The sequence below is a fragment of the Condylostylus longicornis genome, unplaced genomic scaffold (assembly GCF_029603195.1).
Source record: "Condylostylus longicornis isolate FDR11 unplaced genomic scaffold, ASM2960319v2 ptg000013l, whole genome shotgun sequence".
Lineage (NCBI taxonomy): Eukaryota > Metazoa > Arthropoda > Insecta > Diptera > Dolichopodidae > Condylostylus > Condylostylus longicornis.
Window position 1 is genome coordinate 16,645,457 of NW_026577982.1, and position 24,689 is coordinate 16,670,145.

The 24,689-nt window shown below is 24.7% G+C and overlaps 7 protein-coding genes across 9 annotated transcripts; 3 read left to right on the forward strand and 4 right to left on the reverse strand.

The window, feature by feature from the left end:
* Nucleotides 1-944: 944 nt before the first annotated feature.
* Nucleotides 945-6,570, reverse strand: LOC129605513 (post-GPI attachment to proteins factor 2-like). The gene is made up of 5 exons (XM_055515315.1): nucleotides 5,928-6,570; nucleotides 2,609-2,743; nucleotides 2,070-2,340; nucleotides 1,786-2,004; nucleotides 945-1,404 (listed from the first exon to the last, which is right to left on the reverse strand). The coding sequence occupies exons 1-5, from the start codon at nucleotides 6,027-6,029 to the stop codon at nucleotides 1,229-1,231; spliced, it is 903 nt and encodes a 300-aa protein (XP_055371290.1). The 5' UTR covers nucleotides 6,030-6,570; the 3' UTR covers nucleotides 945-1,228.
* A 756-nt stretch (nucleotides 6,571-7,326) lies between these two features.
* On the forward strand, nucleotides 7,327-8,236 carry LOC129605478 (39S ribosomal protein L22, mitochondrial). The gene is made up of 3 exons (XM_055515261.1): nucleotides 7,327-7,631; nucleotides 7,686-7,899; nucleotides 7,958-8,236. The coding sequence occupies exons 1-3, from the start codon at nucleotides 7,428-7,430 to the stop codon at nucleotides 8,176-8,178; spliced, it is 639 nt and encodes a 212-aa protein (XP_055371236.1). The 5' UTR covers nucleotides 7,327-7,427; the 3' UTR covers nucleotides 8,179-8,236.
* Nucleotides 8,237-8,251: 15 nt separating this feature from the next.
* Nucleotides 8,252-9,580, reverse strand: LOC129605477 (zinc finger protein 85). Its single transcript, XM_055515260.1, has 3 exons — nucleotides 9,355-9,580; nucleotides 8,997-9,289; nucleotides 8,252-8,939 (listed from the first exon to the last, which is right to left on the reverse strand). Exons 1-3 carry the CDS (start codon nucleotides 9,523-9,525, stop codon nucleotides 8,252-8,254), a joined length of 1,152 nt encoding a protein of 383 aa, XP_055371235.1. The 5' UTR covers nucleotides 9,526-9,580.
* Nucleotides 9,581-10,418: 838 nt separating this feature from the next.
* Nucleotides 10,419-11,923, reverse strand: LOC129605415 (zinc carboxypeptidase-like). The gene is made up of 2 exons (XM_055515170.1): nucleotides 11,353-11,923; nucleotides 10,419-11,234 (listed from the first exon to the last, which is right to left on the reverse strand). Exons 1-2 carry the CDS (start codon nucleotides 11,880-11,882, stop codon nucleotides 10,508-10,510), a joined length of 1,257 nt encoding a protein of 418 aa, XP_055371145.1. The 5' UTR covers nucleotides 11,883-11,923; the 3' UTR covers nucleotides 10,419-10,507.
* A 2,299-nt stretch (nucleotides 11,924-14,222) lies between these two features.
* Nucleotides 14,223-16,061, reverse strand: LOC129605526 (uncharacterized). 3 transcript variants are annotated; one of them, XR_008696718.1, is made up of 3 exons: nucleotides 15,904-16,061; nucleotides 14,492-15,725; nucleotides 14,223-14,441 (listed from the first exon to the last, which is right to left on the reverse strand). XR_008696718.1 is itself a non-coding variant. In XM_055515342.1 (2 exons), the coding sequence occupies exon 2, from the start codon at nucleotides 15,637-15,639 to the stop codon at nucleotides 14,779-14,781; it is 861 nt and encodes a 286-aa protein (XP_055371317.1). In that variant the 5' UTR covers nucleotides 15,640-15,725; nucleotides 15,904-16,061; the 3' UTR covers nucleotides 14,223-14,778. The 3 variants fall into 3 exon arrangements, 2 of the variants coding, with proteins under 2 accessions (XP_055371317.1, XP_055371318.1); XM_055515342.1 differs by having other exon boundaries at nucleotides 14,223-15,725; XM_055515343.1 differs by having other exon boundaries at nucleotides 14,223-15,725; nucleotides 15,879-16,061.
* A 2,794-nt stretch (nucleotides 16,062-18,855) lies between these two features.
* LOC129605436 (uncharacterized) lies at nucleotides 18,856-22,328 on the forward strand. Its single transcript, XM_055515209.1, has 4 exons — nucleotides 18,856-19,011; nucleotides 19,081-19,263; nucleotides 20,954-21,124; nucleotides 21,863-22,328. The coding sequence occupies exons 2-4, from the start codon at nucleotides 19,158-19,160 to the stop codon at nucleotides 21,922-21,924; spliced, it is 339 nt and encodes a 112-aa protein (XP_055371184.1). The 5' UTR covers nucleotides 18,856-19,011; nucleotides 19,081-19,157; the 3' UTR covers nucleotides 21,925-22,328.
* A 422-nt stretch (nucleotides 22,329-22,750) lies between these two features.
* LOC129605435 (DNA excision repair protein ERCC-1) lies at nucleotides 22,751-23,898 on the forward strand. Its single transcript, XM_055515208.1, has 2 exons — nucleotides 22,751-23,330; nucleotides 23,389-23,898. The coding sequence occupies exons 1-2, from the start codon at nucleotides 22,914-22,916 to the stop codon at nucleotides 23,749-23,751; spliced, it is 780 nt and encodes a 259-aa protein (XP_055371183.1). The 5' UTR covers nucleotides 22,751-22,913; the 3' UTR covers nucleotides 23,752-23,898.
* The last annotated feature ends 791 nt before the right edge of the window (nucleotides 23,899-24,689 follow it).

Below are 24,689 nucleotides of genomic sequence, written 5' to 3' on the forward strand. Positions count from 1 at the left end.
TAATAGCTAATTCATATATATTTCTTTGGTTTTTTTTTCTTTTTCTTTTACATACAATTAAAATTTTGAGCACACCTAATATGTATGTAATTGCGAATTTAAGCTTAGTTAATTCTTAATGCTAGAACAGAAAAAAAACTGACTTGAATTTCGAGTAAAATTGAACTTAAATAATCTTAAGGGAATTAACGTCTTATTTAGGTTTTAGTTTCTTTTTTTAAATACTGATTTTTGTTTGCTATAGTATAATTGATTTATACATCTGTATATATATATATAACTATATATTTTATATATATACATATATATACAAATAAATACATTATTTATGCATTGTTTTTTTACACTTATGGGTTTTTTTTAACACTGAATAAATTTATTAAATTTTTTTATTATTTATTCAGGACGACTTTATACAATCAGTATTTTTTCAATTTTTATAAAATGACATTTTATTATTTACAATATAGTTTTATCTATCCTGTATAATTTTACATTTTTGAATATTTTTGGATAGATATTATTTTTTTTTTGTTATTAACATCATTTTAAATAGTAGGTTAATCTAAATTTATGATAAATTTGAAAATAATATTATATATATATATAGTTTTTTTTTGTTTTTATATTATATAAAATATTGAATTAATCGCTGTTTTAGTAAAATGTTATGTAAAAATGTAACAAAATATTCTTTATTCATATCGGTGTGATAAGCAGATAAACGATTTTTACAAACTATTTTTGTGATAAATTTTCATGTTATTATATCCAGAGATACGACTAAATTTTTTTGCATTCATATTATTATTTGGTATAACCATTATGATATTTATTTATACATATACATATATATATATATATATATATATATATATATATATATTAATTTATCCTTTTTTAAGTAGATAATATATTATAATTGTATTCATGACTAGTGTGTTTTAACTATATAATTATAAATATATATATTTATGTACATATACAAATATGTATAAACATATATATAAACATACATATGTATACTTTAAATACATACAAATACATGTTAATTAAATTATTTAATTTTACCTAATAAACAATAATTTTATTATTTTTTTTTATTTTTTAATATTGAATTAATTTATTATCTGTTTTTTTTTTTTAGTTTTTGTTGTTTCTAAAATTTAATTAAATACAATTTCTTAAAAAGAGAATTAAATTTTTCTTCTTAATTTAAGGATAAATTTTAATTGACTTTTTTCTTGTCAATTAATGTAGTTTTAAGAAAATGTTTTTCAAAATATTCACGTGATCCTTGGGCTAAAAGTAAATATTCCGAAGGGAAATCCCATATTGTTGTACAATGAAAAACCATATTGGCTGTTGCAATAATATATTCACATAGTGCAAACCAACTAAAAGCTAAAAAACAAGAAAAAAGAAACTTTGTTAAATAATTGAAAAATCTGGTAAATAATAATTATATTTCTGAAATGTGTTTAAAAACAAACTAAATTATTTTTAAATCTATATAGAATTTTAATTAGATAACCATATCTCCTTAAATTTAAATTTCAAACATTTTACAAAATAAGTAAATTTTCCACGGCTTAAATAATTCACTTTTTTCAAAAATACTCTACAATTTTTAATATAAGTATATAACAAATTCTGAACATATAACTCAAATTCTTAATATATTTATTTATATGTATATATACTTGATATTATTCAGAGTTTTATAATAAATTGTATTGGCGGAATTTATATTCTTAAATCACTAGTTGTAGATTATACAAATACCTAATTCGTGACAAAACAATCGATGTTTCAGGAAAAATAAAAACAATCCAATTGTACTTAAAATTGAAACCGCAAATATAATTTTCTTCCATTTTAATGATTTTTCTTGAGTTTCGGTAATTTTTTCTTTCGGATGTAATATTTCATACAATTTAATTGTTGCCAACATATGACACAATGAGCACACCATAAATGTTATGAATATTTTCTCATGAATGGCTAAAATTTAAAAATTTATTATTAAAAAATATATCAATAATAATAATTCTAATATTTTAACTTACGATAATTTTCTCGATTTGAAACGTATGTAACACCACCTAAAGCAATTACTTCAACCATATGCAACCAAAAAACTAAATTAATTAATAATTTGGCTCTTTTAAAAACGTCATCGGTTAAATCGTGCATTAATAAATAATTCCGATAATAATTTCGATACATAACTGTTATTGGAATTCTTGGACCTATATGAAACGCAATACATAACCGCCAAAAATAACGTTGCGGACTAACACCAGTAATAGCACTTATTGATGGTATAATATTATAAACCTAAATTGAAAAATTTTTTATATATAATTTTTGAATAATAAGAAAAGAATGCATAATTGAAATAAATACAGAAAAGAAAAAATAATTTTTTTAAAATATTTTTTTAAAAATTTTGTTTAATTATTGATTTAATTGTTTCCATATATAGTAGACTCAATAACTATTGAGTGACAAATGTAAATAATTCGACATTTATAAAGGACATATAATTAAGAACAAATTTATAAACGTATGCATTATAATCTATTATATAAAAATGAAAACTTACTCGACAATGAGTCTCGTGGACCTCTTCAGATTGGAAGACGTACGCCGTTACAAAACAGGAAAGTAATGTGACTAAAGGAAGTGCTGCTGTTATCTTACATATTTCATGGAAGTCAACTATAAGATGAACAACAAACTGAAATAAAGAATGTTTAAATAAAATTTGTATGTTAATGTTAATTTAATCTGTATTTAATTTTAAGGTTCTTAGCAAACAGCTTCTTAATCATTATGTGCAATCCAAAATATAAAATTAATTTCCGGAGAAGTATCTCTTTAAATTTTTTAATAATGAACTTTAGTTTTTTTTTTAAATAACAAAACAATATTAACTATTACGTTTACATGGCAACACTATAGTTGTATATAAATTAATTTAAAAAAAGCATCAATGCGGTTGTTATTCAAACTTTAGCATAATGCTATGATGACATGTCCTACAAAATCGCACATCTCAACTGCATTAATGAATTTTTTATTTTGATTTGTGTTTATTTTCTTTAAAGTAAAAAAAAATTTATACTTAATAGTACATACCGATCTATATCTATTTGTATATGAATATGTGAATGTATGTCTATCTCTGACTAAAACTTAATTCAATGCTTTGAAATTTTAGTCCATTTTAATATCACATATCAAGGTTTCCAACATCATTATATATTTTACAATTTTATACATAAATTATTTAAAATAAAGTTTGATATTCTTATAGAAATGGCCTACCTTTAATTCTCATGACAGGTTCAATTATGTATTATGATATTTATAAATTAAATAAAATTGCTTTAACCACAATTATAAGAGGGAGTATTTAATAGTTTCCGAATAAATTAACTTTAACTAAAATGCTTTACAGCTTTTCAATTAAATAACTGTATAGCAATGTGGAGTTCATTAGAGACAACCTTAAGATTTCCGAAGATATGCTAGTTCGAAAATAAACAACGGCATTTTTACGGTGAATTGGAAACGTGCTTTCAAAGCTACTGCTTTTCAATAAAACAGTCTTTATTTTTGACAATTTTTCTAAACCTAAATTCTATGGAAAATTCTTAAAATATCAGAAAACAAGCTAGAAAACAGTTAATAAGAAAAACTTTACAATAAATATGCATAAGTACATTTAATAACATTACAACAAATTTGTAAGCAAGAAAATTTTTGTATAGATTTTCAATTCAAACACCTTTCACTAAAAATGTAATTAAGGTACAAAAATATTGTACAGAATAAAGTCTAAAGCTTTTTTTATTTTAAAAAGGCTTTTTTTTAGTTTGCTTACACCTTTTAATCTATGCCGGTCTTAGATTTTGAAATCATATTAAAAGTGAAAAATAGTTGTGAATCAAAAAAATTGATAATTTAATGAAGATTTTTTCACACTCAGTCCTTTTCGAATGTTTTATTTTTACTCCTACACGAACTATGTAAATTTGAAAAGCATCACGAATTTACCACTCCGTTAATAACGCAACTTAATCGTTGCATATAGCATGTAATTAAAAATACAACTTTCAAGTTGGTGGCAAATGTTGCGTAATTTTAAATGTCTTTTTACGCAACATGCAATTTATATGCATGGTTTAAAAAAATCTGAATTTAATATATTTTTGGACAAAAAGTTTGAATTATATTTTAAATTACTTTTGTAAGTGTTTTGCATAAGATATTGTTCATAATTCTATTATATTTTGGATATTGATGAAGTAAAGTATTTCTACTAATATATTTGTCTACAATAAAATTAACATAAATATTACTTGCTCCCCCTTTGGAAAACTATGCAAATTATATACATTGTAACCCTGATGAGACACCACTACACATTTTTATACAATTAAGTTAGTCTCCTAACTAAGTTTATAAATTCCATCTATTATTTAATATCATGAATTTGTGTTTTAAAATAAAGAAGGAATAAATCGTTGTGTTTTAACTTATTGGATTTTCAAAATTTTTTTGTTAATCAGTTCTTTCTGATTTTCTTTCTTATTTTGTAACAAGACAAAACCTTCTAAATATGAAATTTTCTAGCAATTTCATTTTTGAAATTTCTAAAAAGTATTAAAATATTAAGCTTAAAATTCTTTGTAATATTCACAAGTTCGTGCTTCTTATCACCCTTGTGTGATTTCTTATATATTTCTAAGGTTTCATTTCTGATGGATATACATACATATGTATGTATAAATGTATTTACAAAACATACTTACATATATATTAAGATATAGTAAATTAAAGTCGACAAAGGGAAATTCAAGAGCAAAATAAAAGCAAAATTAAATAAAAATTGATTCTATATAATCATATACAATTCGGCAAACGACGGTAAAAACCTTTAAAATTTGAAATACAAAAAGTTAATTTTGGCACCGTTTTATATTCAGCATAAGTTACTATATACATGTCGAAAACGTCATATCGGATGTGGCTGAAAATTTTTGTTAACAAATTTCTAATATACTTAAAAATTTCCATAAAAAAATATTTCTCATATAAATAAGTATGCATATAGACATTCAAGTGAATATATGTAGGTATTTAGAAAGTTAGGCAGGTTAAGGTTATTCAAAAAAATCAAAAAATAAAATTTCGATTTTTTTTTATTTTAAAATAAAACTAGTTATTTTATTTTCAAGCAAAACAGTTAAACTTTTTCGCGCATAAAACAAAATCAGGATGCAGAAAAAACCTTTAGTTAAAAATAATTGCATAACTTGTGGCGTTATTTTTTCTAATATTCCGTTTTTTCTGTTTTTTATTTTTTTTTTATTTTCTTTTCTTTGTAGGTATATTTTAAAGTGGATTATTATACAAAACATTATTAAAAAGTATTAAATAATAACATATTTACAAATGTTTCACATACAAAAATAACCATCTGAATTCATACATAATATTACATAGGATTGCCATATATATATACTTTATGTATGTTTTTAAGTATGTATATACAATGTTTCTCACATGGCAATATCAATTTAAAAAAAAATTGAAAAAGCGCATACAATATATTTAAGCCGCTAATTCTTAGACAATCCTAAATATATACAATAGAAATATATGTATGTGTACAGCTATACTCATATAACTACGTGTATTACATTATGTACGATTTATGTACATAAAAGTTTTATAGAAAAAAAACGAAAATGCAAAATTACTATGAGATATTTATAGAATTCTCATTCATTCAAGTTCATGTTGGTTATAATTATAATAAAACACTTACGTATTTTTAATACGTAAATATTAATATTTAAAATTAAAATTATTTATATATATATGTACATATTGAAAGCAGCTGAATTTATTACCTTTTCGGAATTATTGGCAACATTTTTATTTGGATCCTCAGCTTCTTCAATCTGATTTTCTTGAATTTCGCGGTTTGTACTTTGAATTTGCTGTTTATTCATCTCAAAATATACACTTAAAACCAATTAATTTTTGAAATATATAGGAGTTTTTTCTTTTTTTTTTGTCCGAAAACAAAAACAAACTAAAAATTTTGTATTTTTTTCCTCTAAATTCTTTATCGATTATTTTATGCACAATTACTTTTTTTTCACCTTTTTTTGTAATTATTTAAAAATTAATTTGTTTAATTATGTATAAAATTTGTGTACTGCGAGTGAAGTTCAATGTAAAATTGACTTTTCACTTCGCAAGTACATACAAATTCTTTTTTACCTTCAATAAAAATTTTTTAAATCATTTTTGCACTTTTCTATTTTTAGTCCTATATTAAGTACATTTTCATTTTGGTATTAATTTTTGTTATAGATGAAAGATTTTGATCTCTCCAATTGTAGTTGGAACTAATTGGTTTTTAAAATTGCTAACTGCAAAATTTTCAAGTTTTTTTTATCTACTTTTATTTTTTTTCTTTATCAAAAGCAAATCAATCGAACTTGTCAACCCAAAAGGGATAACTTTTCCGTAATGCCATTTATGCGCGCATGTATTTTTTTACCATTACAACCCAATAAACATTTTTGCAAATTTTTTGATTAGAAATATTTGACATTTGGGAAACAAAAATATTGTTGCCGTGCTTTACATAAATTATTTCATTTAGACAATTTTCTATAATTATATTTAGCCTGTCATTTGATAGTTTTAATGCTATTTTGGAAACAACATTTGGTGACTTAGATTTTATCAGCACCTTACATATTTCAATTACGTTTTATCTGATTTCCAAGGAAAAACTGAAACAGGAATGGGTAAAGTTGACCAAATCAAATCTGCATAATAGGTACAAAAGATTTGCAGCTGTTCACTGTCACGAAAGGCCGATTATATTGAGCCGATTACCAAACTTTGAGTGCACGCAATATAACTTTAAGTAGATATGGTTAGATGTTTCATTTGCATTAAGTTGTATAAATTTTTTTTTTTATTTTTTTTTTTATTGAAATTAAGCGTAACCAGGTTCAAAGGGTTAAGAGTTATTGCATTATGCTCTATTTTAATTTTATTTTTTTATAATTTATCATATGTATAATAATGAAATTTGTCAAAATTGAAAATTTTTGGGAAGTGACTGCAAGAAAACTGTAAACCCAAGAAATAATTTTATGTTTAGATCTCATATCTTCCCAAATGGACATTTTGTGTTTACTTTTGGTTTCATTTGACACTTACCCTTTTGATTGTCTATTTTAATTTTTTAATTGTCAAGTATAATTGAAGGTTATGTTTTGTTATTTATTTTTTTTTAATTTAAGTAATACAAGTTAAAAAATTACTAGAATTTTTAGAAACATTTTTAATTTATAATATCTATACAGTATACAATTAACTGAACGAAAATGAACTCAATTTGCCGATCCATTGGATCGTTTATCTTAAAAAATAATTCATGTTTCGAAACTTTGGGTTTGAAGGCAATGCACATTTCTGCTACAAATAACGCTAATTGGAATCGCCAAAATGTTGGACCTAGGAAATGGCTTGAATATAACAAAATTGTATATCCACCACAGATGGATCCAAATGAGGAACCTAGAAAAGCTGTAAGTTATTTGAAAAACATGATATTTAATTGTAAAATTTTATTACTTTTTTAGTTTGTCTGCCATATGAAAACTAATATAAAATACAGTCCAGACAAAATGTGGTACATTGCTTCTTTTGTAAGGGGGATGTCAATCGATGAAGCTTTAAAACAACTTAATTTTGTTTTGAAAAAAGGAGCTAAAGAAGTACGTGAAGTAATTTTGGAAGCTCAAGAAATGGCTGTTAGGGAACACAACGTTGAGTTTAAAAGTAACCTGTGGATTGGTATGCAGTAAAATGAAGACTGAATGATATTTCTTCAACTGTTTTTTTTTTTTGTTAGCTGAGTCTTTTGTTGGAAAAGGCCGTTACTTTAAAGGTGTACGAAGACATGCAAGAGGTAGACCTGGCAGGGTAGAATATAAACACTGTCATTATTTTGTGCGCTTAGAAGAAGGTAAACCTCCCAAAGAATATTATCTTCCTGCCTCAAAAACCCCAGAAGAGCAATTCGAGAATTGGTTGGAGGCTATGAGGAAACGCAAAATTATAAATTCACTATAATTATAATATATATATATAATTTTTTAGGCAAAAAATATATTTAAAATTTTTCTATTTACATCAGGATATTATATTAAAAGTTATCTAGTTCCAAAGTGACAACTGAACCTGCAATTTTTTCATTGTTTTCAACTTCTGGTTGTAAAACATCAGTATCTTTCGTCACCTCAATTTCGCCTGTTTCTTTGGATAATACAGTTTTTTCAATCAAATTGTTGAACACAACATTAGATAATCGACTTGCGAAAGATCGTTTCGGTTGCCCAGCGTCCTTTCTTGTTCTCCTCCTCTTCTTTATTTTGGTTTTATCCTTTTTCAATACCTTTTTATTCATTTTATGCATTTTTTCGATATGCAGATTAAGTTTTTGTTTCGTAGCTAATTCTTTTCCACATTCCTCAATTGGACATTTATATTTTTTACATAAATGTTTTACTTTAATATGGTGGTTTAAATTCTTTCTAAAGTTGTATATACGATCACAGCCTTCGTAAGGACATTCAATTTTTGTGTTTTCGCTTTCTTGTTTCTTTTTCACACTATTTTCATGATTTTGAAGATCAATCTTTCTATGAAATTCCCTGCCACAACAACTACACATTATAGCTCTCTCATGTTCACTTTTTGAATGCTCAATTAACAAAGACCATTTTGTAAACGCGTTGTTACATCTTTCGCACTTGTACAAAGCCTCCTTTTGTAAGCATTTATGTTTTTTCAAATGTGTTTCCTGAATGTATCCTTTATTACAAACGTTACATCTGCAATATGGTAATACACAATAAAATCTCATGTTAATTTTCAGTAGTTTAACTAACCTGTATGGATATTCGCCATTGTGCTGCATAATCTCATGCCTCCTCATTGTCAATTTTCTAGAAAAACTTTTGCCACAACTTTTGCAAGTGTATGTTTTTGAATTCTGGTGAGTGCTAGTAACATGTCGTTCAACATTATATAAAGAGTCAAACTGCTTATTGCAGTTCGCTATGGTGCATTTAAATTTTTTCTCTTTGCGATACTTTTCATGGAAAGTTTGAACATGTCGCTTAAGATGGGTTGATATAATATAAGACTTTTCACAGTTATCGTATAAACAAACGTGCTTTTTCTATAAAGATAAAAATGATTAAGCAACATATTAAAAGTATAATTTACGATATTTTATTTTCTTACAATTCCATCATGATGAAACTCATGTCTATCTAAATAGGTCTCCCTCTTAAATCTTTTACCACACTCCCCAAATTTACAGACATATTTTAAATTTGCAAGCTGTTTGTTAACTGAAACTTCTTTTATGCATTCTAATTCACTATCAGAAGTGGATAATTTTTCAGTTAACATCCCCAAAAACTTTTTGAAATTGAAATTTTAAAACGTTCTGAACTTTTTTGATTTGTTCTTTATTATTGTTATCAGATCTATAGTGTAAAAAATGACAGCTGAAAAAACAACATGACATTTAATCAGAGGTGTTTTCAATTGTCTAATGTGCTATAAGAGGAGTATTGTTATTTTTAAGGATATTTTATCGTAAATTTATTTGTATGAATTGGTTTGATTATAGTTTGAGACTGAGTTGAGTTGTATGAATATCGACTTAGTCTTTCGATATTCAAAACCAACCTCTTCAAAACTTTTTGAAAATTAAGAGCGAACAATTAAAACTAAAATATGACAATGTTGCACTGACTTTGCACTTTAGTCCAAATAACTTTGTTATCAATATCAATTATCACGTAATATATATCTACACATATTTGTATACTTAATATGTAAGTATATAAATATACATATATTAAGTTACGTGTATTAAATACTTATATTAAATTCAAATTGCCATATTTAAGTAGGACTTAAAAATAATTAGATGTTTATTTGATACAGTTTCCTTCACTAAATTTATTTGATACTTATTTTCACTAAATTTAGTATTGTATCAAATATCGAAAAGGATTTTTTATTTCAGTTTAGCTTTGACTAATGATCACCAACATATTTTTATTGCTAAGGTCCTAAATTAAAAGCGCTTAATGCTGGTATTTTTTATGAAACTTTTACAAATTTTTTTAACATAATTTCGTATATGTACATATGTATGTAATTTAGGGAGTCAGGACTGAATCTGTACATAAGTACGTTCTTTTAACAATGCGTCTGCACATCAGTTTTAAGAGCTTAGCAATAGAATATTAAAGCCAAAGTACATTTGTATATTTAAATTAAAATACTTATTTCAATTTTCTAGACTAGTTTTTATTTTAAATTATCGTCATTTTGTATTAGCCCTTTAAATTTAAAAATTTGATTAAAATCAAATTAATATTTATTTTTGAAAATATTTTAGTTTAACAGCTTCATTAATCATAGCTGTAAGAGAATCTAATGTTTCTTCGCCAGTTGGGATAATTTGTTCTGCTGGCAACATAAATCCGTCCATTCCACCAGATCTGGGTCTTAATTCATAACAATAAGTTAAAGGTACATCAAGAGCGCCATTTACATAATCTATAGACGAGCCAGAAGCGGGGTAAATTGTATGATAAATATCGCCGACTGTGTATTTGGTTCCATAGCGTTGGGCTAATGCGTTAGCTGCTACATCTCCTATCCTTTTCAGGTCATTGTAGTTTGATGGGGCTTTAGAAGTATATCCGTATGGGAAAAGTAAAAGCTGAGAGAATGAATGGAACGAAATGTATAATTCAATTTTTCCTTTTAAAGTTTTCAAGAATGCAACAAAAGATTTAACTTCGACTTCTGATTCAGCAGATTTTCCAGCATAAGTATCAGAACAAGGTAATGAACTTGTTCCTACGGTATTCCATGCAAGATCCCAATTACGATTTGGATCAGCACCATAGCATATTCCATTTTGAGATCTAGTCTTTCTCCACATGCGGTTAGTTTTGTGTGTATATACATATCCGTCTGGGTTAGTATTGGGGAAGAAATACCAATCAAAGTTTTCAGCAATTTGGCGTGTTGCTGCGTTTTCGCTTGTTAATAATTGATTTAAAATATATGTAACTGTTGCTGGAGAAATCCATTCCCTGCAAATGAACAATTAGAAAATTAAATGAAGGTAATTCCGAACATAATATAGAAAATGAACACTGTTTTATATATGTATAAGTAAAATGGTTTGCATAATTTTAAATTCGTATTTACCTAGAATGAATACCACCTTCAAGAACAATTGCTTTGTTACCAGCTTTGTATGATAATTTAACCCCAAGTATGTCACGTCCTTCATATGATTTACCACCTTGGACTAATTCAACAATATTTGGATATTTTTTTGCTGTTTCTCTTAAGAACTCGTAAGTTGCTTCTAAATCATAATATTGTTTCCATCCATAAAAGCTACGACCACGTGCGACGCTGTAACGTGATTCCTCATCGATATGTGATTGAAAATTTTTTTCAATCAATTCCGGGAAAACTCCTTTTTGTCTTAAAGTTTGTAAAAAATCTGGAACTTTATGTGGAGCCACAACTACATTAATGCTTTCACCAACTTGATGTGCACCATGTAAGAGAATAACGCTATCACTAACATCTTCAAATTTAAGCAATAATTTTATTTGTTCTTCAGTTTGTGGTATAACTTTGTAAACTGGATAACTATCATAGCGTGCTTTCTCGGCTAAAGCAGCTAGACATAACAAACTGAATAAAAATAATTCTTTGATGAACATTTTCTATTTTCAAATCTATACAACGTAAAAGTATAAATCGAAATTAAAGTTTTGGAAAACAAAACAACTTCTTTTTATACACTTAGTAAAATATTTAATCTCCATTTTTATCAGAAGACGTTCGAGTACAAAATATTAATTGGTATAAAAAATAATTATTTATCTGTGTATTTTTATTTTAATTTCTAATAAAAAAAGTATGCAATAGTTATTTCAAAAGATTAGAATATAATGATGAATATATACATATATATATCAAAATACTTGAGATTCAAGTGGGATTGTGATAAGAAACAGAAGCAATTTTTATAATATGTACTTTGATTACCGTTAAAATTCTTTGATTTCACCTTATCACTCGATATAACTAGATCTTTGGAATAAAATGATAGCTTTGTAATATTACTTTTAACTAATATAATGTTAAAATTTGATTTTGATTCCCCGTAACACTTGAAAACTTAAAACTACGTTGAAAGTGTTATCTAAAAAGTGGTTCAGATAGAATAAAGAGGTCATTACCACAATTTCAAGATTAACATGAAAAGGATAAAACTTCAGTTTGATATTTATTTTGTCAGCACACAACGTATGCATTCTTAAGTTAATTTACATCATGTTGCAGAGCATTAGCTAGTCTTATCAGATCTCATTATATTTATACCTGTTTTTTTGTACAACGTGCAATGTACACTGCGAAAACTTTTTCATGGAGATTAGATAGAAACGACTTGAAGCGTATTGTAAAATGTAAATAAAAAATGTGGTTATTCCATAAATATTTTGCCTGACTTTATGATAACGGCCAATATTTCAATTACATAATGTACAAGTGTACCTTTTATAACGGGAAAATGTTTTGGTCAATAGAAATTTTAAATATTATTATACTCTTGAAAATTTAATCTTATCAGTTATAATTAAAATTATAGGATTTATAAATAAAAACCAGTGATTTGTTTTGCGATGTTAGCGTTCATTATAATGAAGTACTTAAATGTTTTTTTGTTTTATTTAAATAATTAGTTTTTTTGTATTACACATAATTTATTTTAGGCTACCTTATCTTAAAGAAAGTTTCTAATTACACTTAAACAAAAAAACTTCAATCAAATTGAAGGAAATAATTTTATTAGGTATAGGTACACGTACAGAAATTATATTTATTTTTCAAAATAACTTAAATAACTTAAACAACGCTAGGCAGTCAAAAATTTTTAAAAAAGTCAATAATGTTTTGATTCTATCACCTTATAACACATCACTCTTGTCTCATTTTTGGTTTATATTTTATAAGGTTTTCCAAATATGTATTTTTATAAGCTTACTTTTGGTTGTTTTAATTTTCATAATAAAATAATAAATTGATCTTCAATTTATTTCATTTAAAAGTTGCTGATGGGTCGAAATACACTATCCCGAAACAGTTCTATACTAGAAGAAAATGTAATATTTATGGTATATGCATATGTGGAACTATAAATTTTTTTTTTTTAAGTTTCGTCTACCAGTATTTTTTATTTTATTTTAAAATCATGAAAAGGAAAATAATATTTTAAAAATAAGTTCATTCATTGTGTTTACAAGTTGTATTGGAAAATTTTTCTTTATTTTCTAGCGATGAACTTTTGATCTAAATTTTTTTGAACTAAATTTAGGATTATATTCATGATTTCTGAATTGTGAACCAAGTTCGATTTTCAGAGCCAAAAACCTTTGCTACTTTTTGTAATATGTAATAACATATAAGAAATTTAAAATAAATAATCACAGATGTGTTTCAAAAATAAGTAAGTGGAAAAAGGGAAAATTAAAAAAATAAAGTATTTAGTTATGTACCTATTTATAAAAAATTAAATAATATGTACACCTGTTTTTATTTTTTGATTGTGGTATACGAGCCTAAAAGAAATTTCTGAAGTTGTTTTTTTTTTTAAAGTGGTATAAGTTCATTTATTCGTTCATTATGATATTTAATTTTTTGAAAAAAAAGGTGATGTATTAATAAAATTATCACTATTTTATTTTTTCTATTTTATTTTTTATTAAGGGTTAGACAGTGTTAGTTCATTGTTTCAAAGTTTTACGTGTTAATGAAAATATGTGTATGTTGCACATATTTTATACGGATCTTATATTCGGCTATATGCATATAAGAATATCTTTTTGAACTTTTACCCAGAACACCTTACTGATCCTTCTATATTCAATATTTTAAATTTATGCAAATCATAAGAACGAAATGGCTGCACCAAGTGGTACAGGCGCTAATAGCAAATTACCCTTACACGAATAAAAAACAAGTATTTCATATACATACATCTGTATTTTTTGTTTATTTTTTCATTTAGTTAAATTTTTATTCTATTTCACATGTGCACCGTTAAATATTTGATGTTCTCATTTTTAAAATTTTTTAAAAAATATTGACTTATATTTAATTTGTGCATGCAAAGATTAGTTTCATTCTGATTCTCACTTGTTTCTATTTTAATTATTTAAAATTTGTAGAATTCGGCTTCTTTTGCCTTTTTGGTATTTCTCGATTATTTTGACGATCTGCAAAAATGAAACTCAATCTAAAATACAATTTTTTTTCAAAATCATACTTCCACGAAATTTCGTTTAACTTTGCTACTACACAATGATCACCAAAAGAGTAGGTACCAAAAATAAAAAAAACCCAAATCTTCGTTCCTACATCTCTTTCATACAGCTTTTATGTTATTTTTGGAAGCGGTTGCAAATTGTTTATTTTACAATATCCATTTAAATTCACTTATGTCAAACTGTTTTAATTTGGGATCTTAATTTATTTATTATTACTCACGGTTTTACAGTACTTTCATGAATTTAAAAAGTCTTCCGGTTCATTTCTATTCGTTATTTTTCTTACTTATTTCTTATGTAATTTTACATTATTTGCAATAATTGCTTCAATAATTATTAAAACATCTTTAACTGAAACTAAATCATTTTGGTTTGTATCAATTTTCCGAAGAAGATTTTCAACTTTTTTTAACTTGACCTCGTCATATCCTTTTTGCAAATTTTTTACAGTTTTGATTATTTCACTAATCTTTATCATATCTTTTTCAGTTTTATTTGAAAAACCAATTTCAAATTTTTCTTCTACTTTAAGTTCAGCCTCGCAAAAAACTTTTTCTTTTTTATTAATTTTCGTTTCTAAGTCATTAAGTTCTTTATCTAATTGCCCGACAATTTTATTTAATTTTTTATGAAGAAAACTTGTTACTTTATTTTTGCTGATATTGTGGGTATGATCATTTACCACTTCCAACTTTTTTTTAAGGTCTTCGATGTCTTCCCTAAATTTTTTATTTCTTGTAATAACAACTAGAGCTTCGTCTAACAATTCAGCATCACTGATAGAAATCTTTTCATTTTGTTCTTTCATTTTTAATTTGTCTGACTCTTCTACTTTTGATGTTCTACGCTTAAAAAATGTTGTACTTAAATGAATTCCACGTTTTTCGTTAAGCACATCCTTTTTGCATTTTGTGAGGGGCCATAATAAAGTGTATGTATTGTTGGCGTAGCAGCTACTAAAAAATATTTTTAACTTGGATCCAAAATTTTGATATTTAACAGCTCTCTTTAGATAATACATAGTATTTATTAGATCTTTGGTTCTATTAACATTCTGATAAGACCGGGTTATCTTGGAAACAAATGAAGTTTTTAAATAATAATAAGATGGTACTAATATTTTACTAATTTTTTTCGTATTTAACATATTGAATTTGCTCCTTGCCTAGGTAGAATACTGCTAGTCTTTCTTTTGATTTAGTTCGCCTGGTATAAAATATGCTCACAATTGTCCTAAAATAAAAACATAAAATTAGTTATAACGCAATTCATTACGTATATGCATTGCATATACGTAAAAATTTTAATCAAAAACGTAAAGATTAATGCAAGAATATTTTAGTGGAAACATAAAAGCTTTCTGCCTGAGATATTTGTTTAGCTCACAATTTAGATGAATAAATAAAATCACCTATTTCCTGTTTACAATAAATTTTAAGGCACTTTATAGCATTTTTCTTCTTATATTTTAAAACTTGATATAGGCACCTAATTACTCGTTTATTTTTATATTTTGATAATAATATAAGTACATTTTTCGATCTTCTAATACCACCATACATCGAATATGACAAGTAAAATGCATACCAAGTGAGGAATGAGGTGTTATCAAAAATAAATTTTGAAACGTCAAAATTCCTTTATCAAAACAAAACATTTTAATTTATCACGGTGGCTACCTATGTAAAACTTAATAAGCAAATAAAGATTTAAAAAGTTTTTTACACAAAACGCAAAAGAGGGTAAAATAAATAGACTCTCAAATTATCAAGTAGTTAGGTTACTTACCTATTTATTAAAATATACATAGCTACAGAATAAGGAGAAAAAACTTCAAATTATGTTGTATATCTTAAATTAGTTACTTTGCGTTCATGTAGAATAGCGCAATTCAAATTATATAATTTTACGTTTGGAATTTTTCCCGGGTTGAAAATAGTTTGAATTGATGTTGTATAGCAAAAATTGCAGAATTATGCAGCATTTCAGGAAACTTGTCTGAACAAAACAAAGTTTTAGCAAATTAAAAGTTTCATATCCTTCCTCGGATATGGTCAATAACAAAAGTTAATTTTTACTTATTCAGCGATATATGTTTAGCTGAATAAGCCAAGTTGAATAAGTCATTTGCATTTTGATAAATGTCTATAGATTATACATACATACATAGTATACAAATAACTGATTTCGATAACCGTATGGATTTTTTTTTGTGTGAATCTGTGAAGATTTTTCATCTGTCACAGACATTTTCAGCAAAAATTTCTTTTGGCCCGTCCACGACACAAAAATTAAAAAATTACTTAGTTAAATTTGAATAAATAATAAGTCTCAAGGCTACTTTTTATGTTCAAAAAATAATTGAGCTATTTTTTGACAACGTCAAAGTATATGTTAAAGTTAATACAACTTGTGAAAAAATTAAAAAATAGTTCTAGGTGAAAAAAAAGCAATACTTTTTATCTTTTAAATTTATAAACAGTTTCGCAATTATCGAACGTTAACTGTATAACGAACATTCATAATCCCATTGATTTTGTGTGTAATATAGAGTTTGTAAAGCAATCCTGTCACGCAAAGTTTTACCTAAACAAAAATTGCCAAAACATACAGTGAATTAGACATCACTGTTCTTAGTATTTTGGAAAATCATAATGCAATGTGATTAGAGGATGCATTTTTAGATATTTTTTATAAGCAGTTTTAGATATTATTTGCATCAATAAAGATACAAACATACATTTATTACAAACAATAACATTTTCATAATTTGTTTACAGTATTGTAAAAAAGAAAAACTTGCCATCTTTTACAATATACGAGTATTATAATATAGACAAATACTTATGTATGTGGGATGCTTTGAATAATTTTATATTTTAAAGTTTTCAATATGCTTGCATAAATCAAATGTGATAAACTTATTAAAAATAAATAAAACCTTGCACTACATTCAACAAAAAAAAAAGTTGATGAAATGAGCATTCCCCTCTTCTATTTTCTTTTCATATTTTCTCCCGATTTATTGTGAGAATTCATTATATTTGTTTTTGTATTCGAGTCATACTGCATACACAGATACACTTAATAACCGTTACCATACTATTTATTGGTAACGTGCATATGCATATTATGTGTATTAAAATTATGTATTACAAAAATAATTCATCTTTGTGTGACAAATAATTTATGATGAGCTTTAATAAATGTTTTAATGTAATTATATTACCAGATTAGATATGAGTGTGTGAAAAATAAAATTAAAAGCATAAAAATAATATTAATTTACTTATATATGTATGTAGGTATAAGCGCATAGTTTTAAAAACAATAATATTTTCATTCAGCGATCTTTCTTTAAAAATATGATGCGATATGCACAGTTTTATTAATAAAACTTCAGGAACTATTTAAAAATGAACATTCATTTTGAACCTCTTTGCAATGCGTTGTAAATGCGGCTTTTTTACCATATTATGTATATATAAAAATTTTATTGGTCTAAAATGTTATGGTAAGAATGCCCTTGCAAAAAATTGTTCAAAATTTTACATAATATAAGAATGGGGTGTTTCATTTTAAATTTTTTTTCATTCGGAAGAAAGTATTTGATCAATGATACTGTTAATTACCTCTATACTATTTTACAAAATTAATGTTATCTTTCATGATATTATATCCTGACGTAATTACATTTTCCCATTAAACATATATGCATGTGCCATATAAAATGTAAGCTTAAAAATTATAAATAAATATATACATATATATATATATATATATATATATATATATATATATATATATATAAATATATATATTATATATTTTACTTATATATATATATATATATATATATATATATATATATATATATATATATATAAGTAAAACCATATTTATTTATTAACATCCTATAATAAATGTGAGTAAATATTTTACATCATAGCAAATATAGAGATTCACCGCTTAGTCTATTATTCCGAAATTATGTTTTTTTTTCTCTTTTTATTCAGAGGGATGGTTACTGGTATCTTCAATACAATCCAACAATAAATTTCTTGTGATCACTATAACTTAAACAGAGAAAAAAAGAAATACTGGTATTTCTTATTTTTATTACTATTATGGTATACCAAATTCGAAAAGCTTATTATCATCCCACCTATTATTTTTTTTGCAAAACAAATTTCAAAAAGAAAAATAAACTTTGAAAGCATTAATTTTTCCATTTAAAAAATGATTTTAAAAGAGTTAGATATTGTGTGAATATATGTAAGTACATATGTAATACATTTTTATATATTTCACAAACATTACAAAATTTAAAATTTAATATTAAAGTTTAGTTTGCGAATAATACTTGAGAAGTAATCACGTTATTAAAAGCTTAATATTTTGTTTTATGTTACTCCGAATTTAAAATTTTGTTTTTTATTTACTAAAAATTAAATTCGAACTTGAAAAAATTAATAAACAAATTTAACATTTAATAGAATTTTTCGGATTTAATTAATAAGTATATTTTTATAAAGATTTTATTTTTTAAAAACGATACTTTTTTAAAATATTTAAAACTTTTTTTTAGTCTTTTTCGAAGCTTCTTTTTTCAATTTAATATTTTTAACGAGTTAAAAAAAAAAGGTTAAAAATCACAATAACGCGATGAGGTCACAATTGCTTTTTTTGGTTTTAATGAGTTTATTGAGTTTTGGTCTAGGAGGGAAAATGCTTTATAAAAAAATTGCAGATGATAACGTTTATGAACCAGGTACATATGTATATATATATAAATATATTTAAAATTTTATTTTACTTCTATACATAAAATTGCTGCATATAAGTAAACTTGATATAATTGCAAAAGTTTTATTTTTTTTTAATTGTTGCATGTTTAAGGGCATATATACATATGTATGCAAGCATGTGTGTATAAGGTACATAACGTAATAACAAAATGTTGTCTTATCTTTTTAATAAAACCTCGCTTCAATTATATTATGAAATATCTGTGAAATGTGTAACCACATATAAAGCAGGTGTTTTAACATAAACTTGAGTTGAAAAACAAAATAAAAAACTTTGAATATATGTATGTGCATCAATGAAATAAAAACAATAAAAAATTAAAAACGAAAGTTTCTCACTTAAGTTATTCATTTTTATTCAGATATGTACGTGTGCTATGTGCAGTATAATTAGCTGATCTTTTGATCAACTAATAAAAAAAAAATAATGAGATTTTAAAATTTTAAAATCTTGTATAGGAAAAATATAAATTTCCAAAAATTTCTCTTAATTGCCAAAAATGAATTTTCGTATATTCAAAATGGTTAGCGAAATTTTCTCGTTAATATTTTAAAATATAAGAATAAAATATGGATTTTGTGTATTTCCGTAATATTGAACTGCTTTTCCTTTATCACTTTGTTTAATATCAATGAATGTATGTACATAGGAATTAATAAATTCTTAAAATTGTATAAAAGAATTAAAAATAATATTCTTAAGGAACACCTAGCAAGAATGATTCAATGTTAAAAAAATTACTTCCGCGTAAATAAGAAAAAAAAAATATCACCCGGAGAAAAAAGAACAAAAATCACCTTTTATATAAATTTAAAAGTAATTTAGTTTCTAAATGTATATACGATTTTTAGAATTATGTACATACAAAAGTTTTACTTTAATACTTCTCTGTGCATATTTAAGGTGACTCCCAACGAATTCCTGGAATGAACGAAAATGTGTATAGTACTAAATTCTTATCGCTTAATATGGAAATATTACCGCATCTATAGTATAGGTTTTAATTGTAATCTCAATTTTAAATGAAATCTGTTCAAAAAATAATATAATATTATTTTGGCTTAATGAAAAACCAATATAAATTACGTTTACTTATATATAATTCGCTCGTTTAATACAGCAGTGTCATTACTCAAAAAATTAGACTTCCGAGTTATTTGTACAGAATTAAACATTTGAAACTTTTCGTTTTTTTACAAAACTACCATTTCTGTACAGCTAGAAAATTGTCGTTTACAAAAAATTATAAAATAATTTATTATGGCGAGAAAATCTTTAAAATTCATTATTCTTAAATAAGAATATTTTGAGTTAGGCAAGTGTTGCAGCAAACGAGCGATATTTTGTGTAGTTATTTAAAACAAAAAAATAATTTATTAAATGTGTTTATAATGAAGTTTTCTTACCTTGACGCATATGTAAGAAATTCATTTATGTAAACTTTTATGTAATGTTCATCTTACTGTTACTAAAAAAAGCGTTACTAACTTTTGTTCCAACATATTTCATATGCACACTTTATATCTTTCTTAAACAATAAAACAATTAACTACACAAACATTAAGCAATAAATTCCCGATTTTACAACAAAATATTTCATTTATTTATTTTTTAATGTAATTATATAATTTTTTAATTTATTTTTTTTTAAGATTTAGTACCGATATCTTCAACTGTAATTCCATTAAGTGCATTAGAGGTGAGTTATGGCCTTGGCGGTAAACCAAGTGAGGAATATAAAATGGCATATTTGAAGAAATTAATTAAAAAAGTAAAACATGAAGATGATGAAGATTTACAAGATCCAGATACTTTAATTACAGGTATATATACCACTTTTTTTAATTATATAATATGCAGGTAATAAATAATACGTGGAGCATTTTCAATAATATGATTGTATTAATTGATGTAGAAAGTTCTTTGTGCACAATCCATAAACATGCAAATTAAAGATATACTCTACGTTCCTAAATTTATACATAAAATTTTAATTTTATACATTTGACAAATACTATGACACAGAAACAATAATGATAAATTGACGCAATGTTTTGTTTATGGTATGGTGAAAAGATTTTCGAATTATGTGTGATGTCATTAAAAACGAATAATGCGAAATACGTTTTCATTTAAAAGAAATAAAAAAAAATTATTTTGACGTTTTGTTCCAAGCATTTCGAGAAATAATTGGCAAAAAAATATTTTACATAAAAATTTGAATAATTAATTAAAGCATTCAAACATATTGTATCTCTTAAAAAATTAAAAAGTGTAACAAATTTCAAATTGATTTAATCTGAATGAAAAATTTTTAGAAAGTTGAGAGCAGTCAACGCCAATTGTAAGTTAATTTTGTATTTTTATCCAACTACTTCAATATTAGCGATGATTTTTTTCAGTTTAAAATTTGATGAAAAACTTCATTCAATGGCTAGCTCAGTCCCTCTGCACACTGCACCGCATAATTACTGTTTTATTTATTCTTTTTTAACTTTAACACTAATTTTAAATAAAATATTCTTATAATAAAATGAATTAATCTATTTTTTTATTTTTAGCCAAGAAGAAATATAAAAATCTTAAAAAAGAGAAAACAGTGGAAATTAAAGAAGCTTTATAATAATCATAGCTTAGGTCTTATTCTTGATATCAACGCTTCCCTTAATTTAATACTATAAAGTTAACATTTTTCTATAAATTTTATGTATTGAATCAGAAATATGATTTCTTTATTAAAAAAAATTAAGATTAATAACTTCTTTTTTTATATTTAAATTAATAAATAAGTGTATGAAATGTATATATGTATGTATATATGTATATGAAATTGTAAAATAAAATTTATTGTAAATTATTGTAATCTGTAAAAACAAAAACGCACAATGTAATTCCATACACATTATTCTAAAATCAAATGTATTGTTATCTATTATCCGATCTATTAACCTTAAGTAATTAATTTTTCCACGATTTTTTAATATTTGAAAATTAAAAAAAATATAAAAATTTGTTCCATTTCTATAAGACTTTTGATAATTAAAATTTACTTTCTGTATATATGAATATGTGAATGAAAATGAAAGAGACCATACGTTAATGGATAAGCTGCACAACTAGCAGAAATGGCCCAATTAATAATAAAATTAATAAAAAACTATAAAATTAATAAATTAATAAAAAACCTTGTAAAAATTTCAGGAGAGAGCACATAACAGTAATCAAATATGCAGGTTCCTTTAAGTCGTTGATGGAAAATTAAACCAGAAAGCGTTTTAATATCGAGCATAGCATTTTATTTGTCATTTTATGATTTTGTTTTAGTACAACAAAATCATTATTAATTTATGAATAACAGACTAACAACAGAGTCATTTCAGTTTTTTTGTTCCTCCTCGAAACAGCTGAACTGGAACAAACATCTGTTCTCAATTATTTGTTTTGACATTTTTGCCTTTGGAAAATGAAAAGACGATATAACAAAAATAATACAAATTGATCAGTTCCTCTAACAAGCAAAATATTTAAAATTCTAATAAATCAGCGTTAGTTAAAAGTTATTTAAGTTTAATTGATATTTAAGTTTTTAATGAAAATAAAGAAATAGAAGAAATGGATCATGAGATAGATGATTCATTTGATGATGCTTTAGCAAATGTTTGCATTGCAACGGAACCTAAAGTTATGAAATTATCTAAGCCAGAAAGCACTTCTTCTTCCATTCAAGCAAATGCAAAAAATCAACAGGACACAAAACTTAATCCAGGACCAACGAAGAGTGTTTCTAGTTCGTATTCAATTCTAGTTCATTCAAAACAACGAGGAAACCCTTTACTAAAATCAATAGGAAACTGTCCAATTGAATATCGTGATGATATCCCAGCTGATTACATTGTTGGAAGAACAACATGTATCTTGTATTTATCTTTACAGTATTATCACTTACATCCCGATTATATATGTGAGAGATTAAAAATTTTAGGAAATAAATATGAATTAAGAGTTTTATTAATTCAAGTTGACATACCTGTTAGAATTTTCAAAAAATTTTTTTTGAATTGTATATTTTAATATTCTATAATTTTAGGAACCATATAAATCTCTGAAGAATCTTACAAGAATTTGTCTTTTGGCTGACCTTACCATGGTGTTAGCTTGGAACGCAGATGAAGCTGGCAAAATAATTGAAAACTATAAATTGTTAGAAAAGAAGCCACCAGATATGATAATGGAACGGATCGATTCTAATCCACATCAAAAATTAACTTCTGCTTTAACAAATATAAAACCCATTAACAAAACTGATGCAATAACATTACTTCAAAATTTTGGTAGTTTGGAAAATATAATTTTGGCATCTGAGGATCGTTTATCTTTAGTAACCGGTTTAGGACCACGAAAAGCTAAAAAATTACATAAAACATTAAATGAACCATTTTTGAGAGAATGAATTTCAGTAACACAAGGTTGTGTAATATTTTTAATTAAAAAAAAATTTTTTGTACATTACCAGTTAAATCAGAAATAACAATAATTATAATAATTATTGTTATTTCTGGTAATAAAATAATTGAAATAAAACCCAATTTTTGATGAATTCTTGGCAATTTATTTTTATTTTTCTTTGTATCTTTCTTGTAATAGGTAATGATCAAAAACGTTTGACCAAAAGTATATTTTTTGTTCGTTTTACAAAATAATTTTCTTTTATTTGAAAAAGTAAAAAACCATAATACTAGCATTTTTTCAATACACTTTGTTTTCTTTTTTTTTTTTGAAAACAACTCTTTTATTAAAAATGTAATATTAATTTCATTTCTGAAATTTATTTTATTTGTTATTTAATTTCTAATAATTTCTTTTACTAAATATTCATTTTATACTCAAGCTTTACCTTATTTTAAATCTGAATGCAAAACTTTAAACTAGCAAAGAGCTATCAAAATTTAATGTATTTCTTTTATTTTTAATATTTGAGGCGATTGTTTTATTTTTAATAAATTTATAAAATGTATCAACTTTCAAAAATTTTAATTTATGTAAAGGCGATGTTATTAAAAGTCTTTTATCATTAAATAGTTATTATTGCAAGTGCGTTAAAAATCGGTCAAATAAAACAAAAAAAAAAGAAAAATTTTACTTTTGCGCTTAGTTTTGATTTCTATATTTTAAACGATTGAAAATTTAATAAAAGGGATAAAAGAAAAAAATAAGCAAATAAAAATCAAAAATAAAACATAACTCTGGGGTTTATTTCTTGCCATAAACTCGAATCTTCCCTATTTCGATATGAATTTCAACTACATAATTCCATAAGCAATTCAGAGTCAGAAAGTAACTATGTACGTAATATTCAGGAAAATTTTTATTGCCTGATTCTCATGAATC